Source organism: Paralichthys olivaceus, chromosome 4 (genome assembly GCF_024713975.1).
Source record: "Paralichthys olivaceus isolate ysfri-2021 chromosome 4, ASM2471397v2, whole genome shotgun sequence".
In the NCBI taxonomy this organism is placed as follows: domain Eukaryota; kingdom Metazoa; phylum Chordata; class Actinopteri; order Pleuronectiformes; family Paralichthyidae; genus Paralichthys; species Paralichthys olivaceus.
This window is the reverse complement of record NC_091096.1, coordinates 18,744,940-18,759,158: the sequence shown is the minus strand read 5'-3', so window position 1 is coordinate 18,759,158 and position 14,219 is coordinate 18,744,940. Positions and strand designations below refer to the sequence as shown.

Here is a 14,219-nt window from a genome sequence, read left to right as displayed (position 1 = left end):
TAAAGTGACAAAATAGTTGCAGATTTTCTTCCAATCATATAATCGATTTGCAGCTCCATTGTATTTTTCACAGAATTGAGGATCGCACTGTTAAGAAGCCTTTTTTTTCTTCACAAACGATTAGAAACCTCACATAGAGGAACAGACTTTTTCATTTTTTCTACAGGTCACTGAGTTTGACAGTTACATGTTAATGTACATTACCATTAACATGTAACTGTGCTTCCTTTGTGTCTTACAAAGTGTTTTGTATATGTCTATTTGAGGGTACAATTAGAGTTTTACTTTTACCTTGTACTATTCATTTTAGACATATCTGATTAACTCAATTTTTAATAAAAAATATATTAAGGGTGATTAAAGTTAAAGATAGTCAAGCCCTGCTTCCCATACATTCCTCGACGTGTAGGACCAGGTCCAGCTGTAGTTTCCCTAAGGCATGACTTTTATTTTGAAGTTTAGCAAAGGAAATTGTTTTATAACTTTATAAAACTTGACATCTCAGTGATGCTGAACACTGATCAAAGTGAAAAAACCCAACATGCATTGAATATTGGTGGTACCACGTGAGCAGAGTTTCGCTCAGCATCATCACCTACAGGCCTGATCACCTCCACCCAGCAGAGACTGATTTATATGAACTCATTGAGTCCAACCAAACAATTAACACGCTTGTTATTGACTGATGAAAGCAGATGGGGTTGATTACTCCTGCCCCACTCTTATCTCTATAAACAGGACATGATGCACGGATCTGCCTCCTGCCTTAACTGAATCAAATCAAAATGAATGATGTCCTCTCTGCTAATAAATGAATGAGGATCAGTCTGAAGTTTGTTGCAGCTCTGTGGTCGGCCTGATGACGCAGGGTCACTGTCTGCTGAGGACACACATTTATCTGAATATTACAGCCTTTGATTGTGAAACATTCAACACAACAGTGAGTGAAACTGAATGTTGCTACACGGTGATGAAAAAAATGTGGACACAAATTTTTTCCCAAGCAGATCCTCCATAAAGAAAAACTGAACTCTTTAATGGAGCACAGCAAGAATTTCTTTTGTGGATCTCCAAATCAAAAAATTTACCATTTCATGGATAGAAAGTGCTGCTGTAAAATGTAAAATAATTGCTTACTTGTCAACAGAGTGATCCAACACATGGATCTATCGTTTTGCCCACATGATCTGCAAAACTGAGAGCACCCAACACATTTTTCTTTTTCCTCTTACTGATTCAAATTAAATTCATACAGTACACTACAGGAATTCGGCCCGACATGATGTAGCCATGTACACATAAAAAAAAAAAAATAACACACCGTCATGCTCTCTCAAAATAAAACTTATGAGTCCCATACAAACTGAGAAACTGGCTCGTGAAAAAAAAAAAAAGAAACGAAGGAGGCTGTTAATATTCGTCCAAGTTGTCAGCTTTGGGTACGGAAAGGCCTCGGTCCTTCAGGACCTGCATTTTGACTTTCTCCGTCTCCTGTTTGGCTTGTTGCTGCAACCGCTGCTCCTCCAAAATCTCCTCGATGGAAACCTGCTGCAGGACTGTGTCGCAGGGTTTATCCACATCCTGCAGAGACACAGACCATGTCACACCTCCTCAAGGCTTGTAACAAACTCACAAAATATTATGGACATTAACCACAAATACACTTAATTATGTGAGGTACATCTAGTGAGGTAGTACACAAACTGTTTTATGTGTTGATCTGCTGTTCATTTATACTGTTTAGGACACAGTAATGGTATTAGTAGTGACCTAAGTGTTGTGGCCTGTTCAAATTCTCATGGAAACTTCCTTTTGGGGTTTTATCACAAGGACCTTTCCAACATACAGTATTCAAATAGTGTCCTGTGGATATAGACTTGTCACTCTTGACCTGATCATTCAACATCTCACTATGTCATTTTAAAACAAACCTGCGCTGCTCTCCCTGCTTACAGACTCAATTCCCTTGAAAAGCCCAGTAGATCCTCTGAAGCACTGAGCAGTGCACTGATGCTTTGTCTGTGCTACACATGTGTATCACATTCTCCCATTCTTTGATGCCTGCAACTTCTTTGCATTTCATCCTTGCATAACATTAAATACTATACTCTGCTGCTTGGTGTCTGCATGGTGTACGTTTACAGTTACATGTAGTTACTTGGTTTACGAGTCATGTTTTGTGTTGGCTGAAGGTTCTACACCGTCACTTAAATGTGCCTGCAACATGCCAGCTTCAATTCATGCACATATGACACAAATCAAATCTATGGGCTTAAATTGTGTTTTTATTGTGATGAGAGAGTGTGTAAGTGGTTAATCAATAGGTTTCACATACCTTTAACTGTGCTATATGTTCAGCATTTTATAGATAAACTCAAGATGGAATTAATTAGACCTCATATGAGCTTTCCTCAGTAATTCTAGTCATTAACTGCAGCAGAATGACACTAAGCAGAGCCTACCTCTGCCAAGGCCCAACAGTTCCTTTATGAAACCAAATTTTAATTCACTAGGTCCATTTTTTTTATTTGGATCAAGTGAATTTTTATTTGGATCTGCAACAAATTTTACACACTCATGAATATCAGTCCCCTAAACATGCCTGATGGTGTCCATCAACATCCATGAAAGTCCTGGATCTGCCTCCTGATCCAGATCTGCATCAAAAATAATAGACTCTCCCTTGGGTTATGCCCTGTCTCTCCACAACATTTCTTGGAAATCAGTGGAGTAGTATTTGCGTAATCCTCCTAACAAACAAATCCAGATGAAAACATAACCTCCTTTGGTAAAATGCATAAAATACATATGAATCAAAGTTAACTTTGGTTAAAGAGCTGAGTTCATTAACCCAACCCCTAACCCAACAAGCTATTGGAATAATAATATCAGAAGTATAATCAAAAGCATAATTGTAGGACTTAAAATTTCTGTGCACTCTTTAACACACGTTCAAGACTCTTCAAGACTCAGTATTATGAACTTACTGTGACCTGTGAATGACAACAACATGACTGATAGTACAGTAGAGGTAATTACTCACCATATTCTATGGCTGGACAATATGGCCAAAATTATTTAAAAATCTATTCATATCAGTCCATGTTGATAATCATCAGATTATTTATTATTTTTGTTATAGGTCCAGTGTGAAAGATTTCGGTGAAAGGGAACTATTGGCAGAAACTTAATGTAGAATAATCCTCATGATGTTTTCACTAGTTATTTCATCTAAATTGTATGAAAAGTAGTTTTCTTTACCCCAGAAAAGGCCCTTTATATTTAAATACTTTATATTTACATCGAGGGGACCCTCTCTATGGAGGCCGCCATGTTTTTTACATTAGTCCAGACTGGACAAACTAAACACCTTTTGAGTTTTTATGACAATTAAAGGCTACCAAAGGTTCTTTTTAATGTTTGGAAGGAGAGGGTGAGGTGAGGGGTGTTCACTAGATATCACAAAATTCTACACACTGTACCTTCGAGTTTAGAGTCTGATATTAGCACCTGAGTGAAGGCTGTGGACACACAGACACACGCCTCTATAGTTGTGAGGGCACTCAGACATGCATTCCCCAGATCCTAACCATCACAACTAAATGCCTAACCCTACACCTAATTCTAACCAGAAAACAAGTCTTTGTCCTCACAGTTATTGTATTTGACCAGAATTGGAGCACACAACTATAGACAGACACACTTACTATCTCTCCCAGCAGGACCACATTCTCTCCTCTAACTATGAATATTCCTCTCGGGATGTCACCAAATTTCTTTCCCACGTGGATGCGCTCAACTGTCTGGTGGAAAACTAAATTGGCTGCGGGAGACAAGAGAAATACAGATGAGTTTAAGACACAAAAAAACCAAACATCAGATGGTGATGACCAGATGCACACGTAGAAGGTGTAGCTGATTTGTGTTCTGGCGATGAGGAGAAACAAGTGGGAGATAAAAAAAAACGACAAGTACCAAACTGATCAATGCTTCTAAGGAACCCGATCAGTGTCCTCCCATCTCTGAGCAGCACCAGGTGCTTCTCTGCAGGACACAGACATGTTTATTATTAGTATGGACACACGGCTGATCCAGAGTCAGACACGATGCCACAGAAACCACTTCCTCAGTGAAGCAGCTCTGGTTCCTCCTTCCTCTGCTACTCACTGTCGATGTCGTCTATGAGGCTGGCCGTCCCCGGTACGTAGTTCATCTTGTGCTGCTGTTTGTCTGCGTCGTGGTGTCTCTGTGTGACTTTAAGCCATGAATGTTTCAAAGTGTGTTTCTTTCAACAACAGCACCGGAAGTGTCTTTATAGAAGCCTGGGATACACTTCCGGTCCACGTTTAACCCTGTGCGCGCTGGAAAAACTTCCTGTTCCTGAACTTTTACTGAACCCGTTTTGAAAATAAACGTCTTAATAGATGTGACACAAAAGAAGAATAGTTCAGAACGCGAGATTATTAGTTTTTATTGCGGAAATATTATAAATGAACGACGTTTTTCCTATTGGCTATTAGCATGTAGTGACGCACATGCGGCACCAGAGATCATCTATGAACAGGAGACAGTGACCGCGTCAGAAGAGCGAGGCAACTTGCTTGTGTCGTCATAAATCATCAAAAATTATACCATTACACACGCACGCTTTATAACCTACGTATAATAAGTCAGTGCATCATGTTTTGTCTGTGCAGTGTGAGCAACAAAATGGCAGCACAACCTGGCGCCTCTCACTCCTCAGATGTTTTCAGTGCCGTGAAAATAGCGACAGAGTGAGACCTCCTCACTCTGGCTCGTGCGGCTCCTTAAAGAGAAGGCAGCTAGTTTTCCGAGCTCCTGGCGTCATTCAATCATTTCCTGATTGCAATCAAGCGATCGGCGCCCGTGTGGAGAACAAAACACCGCCGGTGTGAACAGGTCGGACCCAGAGTCTGCGCAGAGAAGTGACAAGAGTCAGGGTTTGTTTGTGCTATGGCAGGTGACAGGACGGAGCGCGCTTAGCCGATGCATCATCATCAGACGCAGTCGGATCTGAAGTCTGGCTGGCCCTCGACTGGTGACTCGGGAAACCATAACTGGAATAACACAATGGTGAGTGAGAGGACACGGGCGAGATAACCCCCCCAAGGTGTGATCGCTGTGTTTAATTCAAATAAAAATGACCCGAGTTTGTACACAAATGCATTTCTTTACCCAGCTAGCTTCCGTGTTTGTCCGTGTTTGTCCGTGCTAGCCCGACAGCTAACGGAGCTAGCTGGCATTATATAATAGTTGCCGTTGCCCTGTTGCCCGAGTTTGTCACGTTTATCCTGACGTGACAACAGCGCTGATGGCCCGACAAGTGTCTCGGTGGTTGTAAAACACACACGGCTTGTTTTAGCAGCGGGCTGTCTTCTGTCTTCCCTCTGTTGTTCCACACGGCCCTCGCTGTGGTTAGCTGCACGGGTTTTTATCTGCTTTAGCCCAAACTGCCTGAGCGAGTCATGAATGAATCAGTGCCACTGTTTACTCAGTTTGTGAATGTTTTACAGTTTCCTGTTTGCCAGCTTGCACCAGGAAACACAGATCAGATAGAATCCCTGCTGCTTTAAACAGTCCTCTTCTTTGAATAACTAGTCCAACCCTCTCTCTGCGATGCTCTGTGTTCACAGGACGCTCCTCAGTACCCAGGCTACCCATCCCACTACTGGTATCCTCAGTCTCATTCCACAGGACACTATGCAAACACCTATCCGTCGGGATCAGAGGTTCAGCCCCAGTACAACCCACAGGTGAAGCTCATGCTGTAACCCAACCTAGAATACATCTACGCATTAGCTTAAGTCTCCTAAGTGCCCTCACCTTTCCCTCAGCTCGACTTGTTACATCACTACACACATTTACTAGTGTTCTCATATTAACCTGATTAAGACAACAGTTTGAACGGGACACTGCCATGTAAACAGCATTTTGTATGAATGTGTGTGTGAGTGGCAAAACTGTACATAGACTGTATATAGATAAAGATCATTTATGTCTCAATCACAAAGCATTTTGCAACATCAACCTGATGAGATGACCCATGCCCTGCCTTTGAGTGTGAACAAGGAGAAGCAAGTAATGTAGGCATGAGTCATGAATGGACTACGCTCTGTAACATTAATGGGATTTTAGGCTGGGACTCATCCATGTAACAGTGTCCATCATAACAACAGTATGTTCACAACATCAGGAACGAAAACTCAAACTACAGTTCAAGGTTCTGCAGGCTGAGTCCTGCAGTCGCTCTTTATTTGCTGTGGCGCAATTACTGCAGGTCACTATAGGCAAAGCAAACAGCCAAGTCCAAATAGGCATATTTGATATAGGGACTTAGACTAGTCATCAAAATAATGTCTTATTCAGAATCAGGTCAATAGTCTGAATAGTACAGTCTTTATTAATTCTCTCCTCACATGCTTTTCATTTAGGTGATGCCTGGAGGTTATCCAAACGGCCATGGTGTCTACAGCCCACAGCAGAGTCAGTATTCAACAAGTGGTTTCCACCCGTCCAACCCTTTCTACTGTGCTGACCCTCAGAGACCAGCTCCAAGTCCTTATCCTAACCAGGGCTGTCCAGCAGAGCAGGGCAGTGGGCCGTCTGGGCAGCCCCACGCTCAACACCAACATCATCACTATGCTGGTCCACACTGTCAAGGGGTGAGTTCATTTAAACACAAGTAGCAAGGGAGGTGCCAAAAGTGACATTACGTTTCTCTGACTGTGTATCCGTGGACGAATTAATGTGGTAAAAAGTAATTGGCTTGTTTATTTCCTCCAAACCAAAATTACACCTAGAGGAAACAAAGTCATTTTGAAAATACTACATACCTGTTCTGTCTCTGCTCTCAGACACCTGGATATCCTCCTGGACCGTACCCTCACTATACTGAAGGTGGACATGCAATGCCTCAAAACTCCCCATATCCCACAGGCCAGTCTCTCCATCCCAATCCTCAGGCTGACGCATGGGCACACTCTGGTGCATATGGACACTCACAGCAGCAATGGCAGCCAGGCCAGCAGCCTCCACAAAACCACTATGGAAGTCACGTCCGTCCACCACATCCTCCAGCATGGCCGGGGACTGGAACAGGCGCTCCGCCCCCATACCAACCCAAGGTTTGTGTCTGCAGCTTTTTCACTGTGGCTGTCATGTTTTTGTTTTGTTAATTGAGTTAAATGGAAGGAGAGGCTGATATAAAATAGAGTGGAATAATGTTTTGTACATTTATATAAAGTCAAATTAAACATTACACTTGTTGCGATCTTTATACTATTATCTATAAATATGGAGACTCGTCTGATCTTGCTAACAATGACATTTTCCTGTTGTATTCTCACATGGGCTCAGAAACATCCCCTCTGGAAAATTCCAGGAAATAGTCCAGACTGCATGCATGAAAGCAACCTTAGTTATAAAGTTTGAGGATTATGAAATTTCTTAAGCACAATCTTTTGTTTTGTGTCGCGTTAGGACCAACTGCACCAGCGTGCACCACAAGTGGGACCTAAACCCAGGCCAACCCCATCCCAGAATCCCCCCAACGGAAAGCCTGCAGAAATAAGTTCACCTCCTCAAATGTACAACAAAACAGGGAGAGGGGAACTTAAACCCTCACAAGGGGACCCCCCACCCTCACAAGCTCCAGCTCCAGGCCCAGCTGGACTTCAGCCCCTGAGCGACAACCCTGGCCTTGCTAAGGTCCAGCAGGTCATGGCCAGGGTGCTGCTGCTTCAGGAAGACGTTGATGAGTTTGTCGGCAAAAAGACAGACAAGAGTTACCGGTGTCTGGAGGAACTGCTGACCAAAGAGCTGCTGGAGCTGGACTCTGTCGAGACTCAGGGACAGGAGAGCGTCCGGCAATTCCGAAGGGAGGCTGTACAGAGGATCCAGGCCATTCTGGACCAGCTAGAGAAGAAAGCCTTCTAAAGCGGATTTATTTATTGGGTTTGTGGGTCACTAAGTTTTGCTGTTTCCTTCTTCCAGATCTTCCATGGACACAGTGAAGGTCTAGTCTTGTTCTTCTGAGCTGTTATCTGTAGGCCTTTTCCCCCCACCATCATGATATGAAATGCCTGGAGTAAATGGCAGGGACCCAAGAACTATTACTAGTACATGGAATCAAACTTTTCAAGCCTAATTATGCTGGTATGGGTGACATGGGGGTAGTAGAAATGCAGACTTATGGTTGTACATATCTGAAAACTTTCAGCCTCAGTGAGGGGCTGTGGCGACCACACAACCTGCGGCTCTGCTCAGCTCATCTTTTACGTCATGCCCTTGTCAGCATAATGCAGGACAGGGTCACTGGAGGATAGATTTATTCAGTGCCACATAGCAACTGTAAGTTTTCGCTAACCTGTGATACAGAGTCAGATTATCATCATGCTGTCCCTCAGGATTCTGGATCAGTCTTATTCTGATCCTGAACACTTGCACTTCCTCAGCTGTGTCCATCATTATGTCTCTCAGACCATTTGCATGAAATTGTCCTTACCCCTGATAGGGTCCATACGCTTAGTTGCTCCTTCACATGTCTGCAGGAATAGGTGCAATGCTTTTCCTTTCAGCTCCCAGCCCCACATGCATTGTAATGTCAGATAAGCACTTGATACAGTCCTGACATCTCCGAGCTCATGATTGGACGTAGAGAGTGGCAGGCTATTGAAAAGCCCCTGAAGATTACTGTCCCCATTTTATCCATGTTTTGGATGAAACTGCTTTCTAAATGCAGATGTTGAATCAGACCTCATGTATTTCACTATTGTTATAGCAGATCCATAAGGACATGATTAAGAATTACTTGAAACGCTGTTGAATTGTGTTATCCCCCCCTTTTGAACACTTATATACATAGGATTTAGAAATTGATTTATTTTTTCAGAAGTGTTCAATCAGTTAAGGAAACTATGTACTTAGTATTGCTTTGTGTAAAGGACAATTTCAGTCACAGCAATCTGATAAGCGCTTTACATTCTGTTTCCTCTAGCAATGAAATCCTTTAACTTTGCACCACGATCCATTGTCTTGTGTAGCACTGGTATTTTTTTTCCTCAATCATACCTCCCGTGTTGATTTAGAAAAAAAAAGAGTGCCATATTTCAGGGGATGGTTTTATATCATTAGAAAAAAATAAAAACAGATGATAAGATTTGCATGAAAGAAACTTCTGTCATATGTGTTGATTTCCATGTGCTGCTCTGTTTAGATGGAGCACAACTGTACAGTCTCAGATGTAATGCATGTGTCCAACCCATGATGGGCATGTTTGCCTGATGGATATCAAAGTTATCACAGGTGAGGAAAAAACTGAAATAATTAAATGTATATATTTTTACCACAGGATCTCACTTTGTTAAGTTAACAGAGTAAAATTCCACCCCAGAAACTTTCCGCTGGAGCCAGGAAACTTGTGTTTCCACTGCAGGGGACCAGGGTCTAAATAAAGTTCAGGGTAAATCCCCCCCCCCAAAAAATAAGTTCCTGTTCTGGGGGTTGTACTCAGTTGTACCGAAACCTTTGGGTGCAGCTTGCAGCACTAAACATACCTGATTAGTTGAGTACTCCAGTATTTTATCTCTGCCATAATTTTTCTTTAAAACCCTTAGCTGTGTATACAGTTTATCTTTTTAGCTGTTATTTTTTGCTCTCTCTGGATTGTGGTACCATAAACAATATATTTCTGTTTTGAACAACCAGAAACATCATATATTATTGTTATATGTTGGTCAGGTGAAACTGTTGCTGAGGTCCACTCTCCCTGCAACTGCAGGCTGACATTCAGATCTTTAAATAGACAGCTATTTTGATGCAAAAGCATAACACAGACCTCTGAGGGCTCGAGGCACACAAGCTAGATTTAATGTGGGGGTCAAATGGCCTGACCACGTTTCTGACGCCCCGTGGTGAGTAAATCTGAGGCAAGGAAGTCTGGAACTAAAAATCACCTGTGGCGGTCATTCTGCTCTAGAGGTTGTGGAGAACTTGCTCAGCTCTCACTGTGAAGCCATAAGAGTTTTTCCCCTTTAAAAAAAAACAAAAAAACTCTGCATGTATTTATTGGACTCATTTGGAAACGATAGAGCTGCATTCAGTTTCACATCAGAAGTCTGGAAAGAGAAATGTCCTATACAACAAAACTCCCTGCATCCTGGAATGATGAGCCTCCTCCTCGGAAAGTGGAGATCGACCTGAGCTCACCTGGACTTGCGGTGGTCGAGTTGGAAAGACTCTTGTTTACTGGCAAAGCCATTATGAGTCACGCAGATGAAGTCTGGCCAAGGCTCTACATTGGTGACCAGTAAGTACCTCGATCAATTCTTTCTTGCCTGACTGCAAAGGGCTTTTTAACTTTCCAAATATTATTCATGAGAGAGAAGAGTGAGCCTTTTTTCACAAGTATTACTGAAGTGTATGTGACAGCTTTGACCTGATCATAAATCATTTAATACAGATGTGTAAGTTAAGATCCCTGATGCTGCATTCCACATTGGGAACCGGCATAAACTACAGCTATCATGTGAGAGGTTCCACTGATGCCTGGGCACGAAAGTGTGTCTCAGGTGTCAGCTACGCACTAACTCCCATATCTGATGTTGGATTCCAAATATCAATCCATCATGTTGAAATGCATTGCATACAAATGTTTCACCAGGCAACACCTGCTTCATTGCGAGATACTGTCGGTGATTGCACAGTGTTGTGTGTTTTTCAGGCACAGTGCAGAGAACACGGCTGATCTGTCCAAGCATCAGATCACACACATCCTGAATGCAGCTCACAGTAAGCGTGGAGGACAGCCAGGAATCTACAGGGGCATGAAGATCACATACAAGGGCATAGAGGCTCATGACTCCTGTGGCTTTGACATGAGTGTCAACTTCGCCACAGCAGCAGACTTTATTCACAGGGCTCTCAGCAGGGGAGGTAGGGAAGTAGAAAAAACATACTTAGTTTAGTTTAGTGTTTGTTTAAATAATGCTGTGATGCAATGTCTCTGTGATTCTCAGACAAAGTGCTGGTGCACTGTCACGTCGGGGTGAGCCGCTCTGCCACTCTGGTCCTTGCGTACCTGATGCTGAAGCAGAACCTGACGCTTGTGGAGGCTATTTGTGCTGTGAAAGATAAACGTGGTGTGAGCCCTAATCGAGGATTCCTCAGACAGCTCATCGAACTAGATGGTCAGCTGTTTGGCACGCATCCCTGAATGCTGCTCAGCTGTCGTGGTTCCACAACCTAAGGACAAAGATGGCTCCATTATGAGAAACAATGATGTCATTATGTGGATTTATAAATGTTTTAGAGTCTCAGACTTGCAGCGTCTGATCCATTCCAGGATCATGTTCTAATTTCTATGAACTTTAAGGTGAAAATATTTATATTCAGTCAGTTTGTAAATGTTGATTCAAGTTTAACAGTAAAAATGGGATCTGGTGCAGCTTTTGGGGAATGTTTGTTTCATTTATCAGCACTTCTTACAAACAAAAACCTTCAATTGGTTTTTACTGTCACGTGCACACTATGGGCAAGAGACTCTATTGATCACACATTTCTGTACATGCTGGCTACTTGACACAAGCAGTGCTGTCTTAGTTTGATGCCATGGTAAGACAGTAATCATTACACAGAGCAAATACAGCGGAGAATACACAAAGCCAAAGTTCATCTGCTTTGCTCAGTTTTATGTGGGACATCTCCCTCTGTCCAGACAGCACAGAGAGTTACTGTGAGCTGCTACCAGAAGAAGGTAAGTGGTTAGAAAACTCACATTCTTTATTTTAACCACACTTTTTCACATACAATTTTATATACAGTTTTATTAACAGTTTTAACTGCTTGAGATGAGATGTACACTTTGATTTTTGATGAAACACAGTTGTCTGTGTAAATAGATATAAATATAAATCCTGACTTGATTTATTTTATGCAACAAAAAACAACCTTATCCTACAAAATTATTGAGCTGTTGTATGCCTGTTGGAATTCTAAATTATAGCCCTTAAAAATGTTCTTATGTTAAGTATTTCTTCAATTACATTAAATAATCACATCTAAGAATTAGATTTAATTAGCATCTTCTGCCCATTTCAAAGCAGTGAGAAGAGAAAACAGAAGAAATACAGAAATCTTGTAGAAAATTGTTCAAACTGTGAAGAAATAGTGTTTTTGTCGGAGCTCATAACTCATAATATAACAGTACGATTGAGAAAATAACTCTGATATGCTCACAACATATTTAGCTCATGTTTGTTGAGTGTTTGTTCCTGCAAACATTATGTAACCCGAATAAACAGTGTTTTACTGGTGCACCTTCCTCATAGTTCATCATGATGCGTGCAGCCTTGTGTATCGGGATCTTATCAGCACTGGTCTGCGTGGGAAGAAGCGATCGCCATGATACTGACGAAGATCATACACACCAAGCCACTGCTCTCAACAGCCTCTCGCTGGTGTCCTCAGCAAACAAAGAGTTTACCTACCATCTGTACAGGAAGCTGGCTGCTCACACTGACTCCCAAGGCAAGAACATCTTCTTCTCGCCAAAGAGTGTGTCTGTGGCACTGGCGGCCTTGTCTGTAGGAGCGCGGGGGGAGACCCATCAGCAGCTTTTCAGCGGTCTGGGTTTCAACAGCTCCGAGCTGACACAGGCAAATGTGGATGAGGCATTCCACGCACTCCTGGACCGGGCAAACAAGATGTCTCAAAAAGACACCAACGAAGGCACTGCTTTGTTTGTGGATCACGACTTCACACCACATCCGGAATTCCTGGATGTTTTGAACAAGTCCTACTTCACAGAAGGGTTTAATGTTAACTTTACCAACACCGTAGAAAGTAGCAATACCATCAACCGCTATGTGGCCGAGAAGACTAACGGGAAGATAGACAACCTGGTGGACAACCTGAATGCAGACACAATCATGTTTCTCATCAGTTACATCTACTTTAAAGGTAAAAAGTCACATTAAACAATATCTGGTTAGTCCCTAGTTATGTCTCAATTCAGCGGTCGATGTCCTTTTTGGGACATAATTATTCTAAAAATGCAGCTTCCGAAGCATGCGGCCCCTGAACTGAGACACAGCCTCTGTATTTCTGAATTCACAACCTGACATATCTGTCGTAAACTGTGATTTATTTCTCCTCATCAAACAGGAAACTGGGACACTTCATTTAATCCTGAGCTGACCAAGAAGGATGAGTTCATGGTGGATGAGAATACCAAGGTTTAAAGTTTATTCTGAATGGACATGAGTCACATATCTACTGGATATTTCAAATTATTGGATGCTTCATGTTTAAAACTGTAACTTCCCAGGTTCCAGTTGAGATGATGAATATGAAGGAGGATGTAGACATCTATCACGACCAAAACATCAACACAACAGTCCTCCACCTTCCCTTCAACAGCTCCTCCTCCATGCTGCTGCTGTTGCCTGACGATATGGCAACACTGGAGAAGGCCATCTGCCCAGGATTTGTCACCAAATGGCTGAAGTGGATGAAGTCCAGGTTGGGAGAACTCATCCTAAAGTCATCCTACATTTTTGTGTTTTTGTCCTTCTGATCAATTTTCACAGTCAGATCAATCACTGTATGTTTGTCTATTTGCTATTATTTTAGGAGATATAACATACATGTTCCAAAGTTCTCCATCAAGACTTCCTACATGCTGAATGACGTGTTGATTGAAATGGGAATGACGGACATGTTCAATGAACATGCAGATCTGAGTGGCATCGCAGTGGGGAAAAAACTGGTAGTATCAGAGGTCAGGGCAGAGAGTATACTGTATGTTATTGCATTCATTTTTTTCCCCAGCATTTCATCCACCTGCTATCTCACTCTGCCTCTATTCTACCCCATGAAGGTTGTGCACAAAGCCACCCTGGATGTGGACGAAGTCGGAGCCACTGCTACCGCTGCTACAGGCATCAAAATAATGCCCATGTCTTTCCACCACACCCCTATCCTGATGTTCAATCGTCCGTTTATGGTTGTCATCACTGACCGTGTCACAGAAGACACCCTCTTCGTTGGCAAGATTATCAACCCAAACATATGATGAAGATGAAACACTTGTGTTCACTCAAGCACTGCTGCTGCATCATGTATAAAACAAACAGATAAAAACTTCAATCTGTGTCTGTCTTTAATTACTTTTGTTTGTGAGTGTTTGTCTCTATATAGTA

General features: G+C 42.3%; 4 protein-coding genes across 5 annotated transcripts; 3 read left to right on the top strand and 1 right to left on the bottom strand.

Annotated features, from left to right (window-relative positions):
* Positions 1-422: 422 nt before the first annotated feature.
* lsm1 (LSM1, U6 small nuclear RNA associated) lies at positions 423-4,309 on the bottom strand. 2 transcript variants are annotated; one of them, XM_020105433.2, is made up of 4 exons: positions 4,168-4,309; positions 3,976-4,044; positions 3,708-3,823; positions 423-1,581 (listed from the first exon to the last, which is right to left on the bottom strand). In XM_020105433.2, the coding sequence occupies exons 1-4, from the start codon at positions 4,211-4,213 to the stop codon at positions 1,411-1,413; spliced, it is 402 nt and encodes a 133-aa protein (XP_019960992.1). In that variant the 5' UTR covers positions 4,214-4,309; the 3' UTR covers positions 423-1,410. The 2 variants fall into 2 exon arrangements, with proteins under 2 accessions (XP_019960992.1, XP_019960993.1); XM_020105434.2 differs by lacking the exon at positions 423-1,581 and adding an exon at positions 1,606-2,750.
* Positions 4,310-4,914: 605 nt separating this feature from the next.
* bag4 (BCL2 associated athanogene 4) lies at positions 4,915-9,193 on the top strand. The gene is made up of 5 exons (XM_020105431.2): positions 4,915-5,094; positions 5,655-5,774; positions 6,453-6,683; positions 6,876-7,145; positions 7,501-9,193. The coding sequence occupies exons 1-5, from the start codon at positions 5,008-5,010 to the stop codon at positions 7,954-7,956; spliced, it is 1,164 nt and encodes a 387-aa protein (XP_019960990.1). The 5' UTR covers positions 4,915-5,007; the 3' UTR covers positions 7,957-9,193.
* A 525-nt stretch (positions 9,194-9,718) lies between these two features.
* Positions 9,719-11,469, top strand: LOC109641106 (dual specificity protein phosphatase 26-like). The gene is made up of 3 exons (XM_020105432.2): positions 9,719-10,327; positions 10,742-10,953; positions 11,037-11,469. Exons 1-3 carry the CDS (start codon positions 10,149-10,151, stop codon positions 11,231-11,233), a joined length of 588 nt encoding a protein of 195 aa, XP_019960991.1. The 5' UTR covers positions 9,719-10,148; the 3' UTR covers positions 11,234-11,469.
* Positions 11,470-11,605: 136 nt separating this feature from the next.
* LOC109641091 (serine protease inhibitor A3L-like) lies at positions 11,606-14,166 on the top strand. Its single transcript, XM_020105414.2, has 6 exons — positions 11,606-11,773; positions 12,348-12,978; positions 13,183-13,253; positions 13,346-13,539; positions 13,651-13,798; positions 13,898-14,166. The coding sequence occupies exons 2-6, from the start codon at positions 12,354-12,356 to the stop codon at positions 14,090-14,092; spliced, it is 1,233 nt and encodes a 410-aa protein (XP_019960973.2). The 5' UTR covers positions 11,606-11,773; positions 12,348-12,353; the 3' UTR covers positions 14,093-14,166.
* The last annotated feature ends 53 nt before the right edge of the window (positions 14,167-14,219 follow it).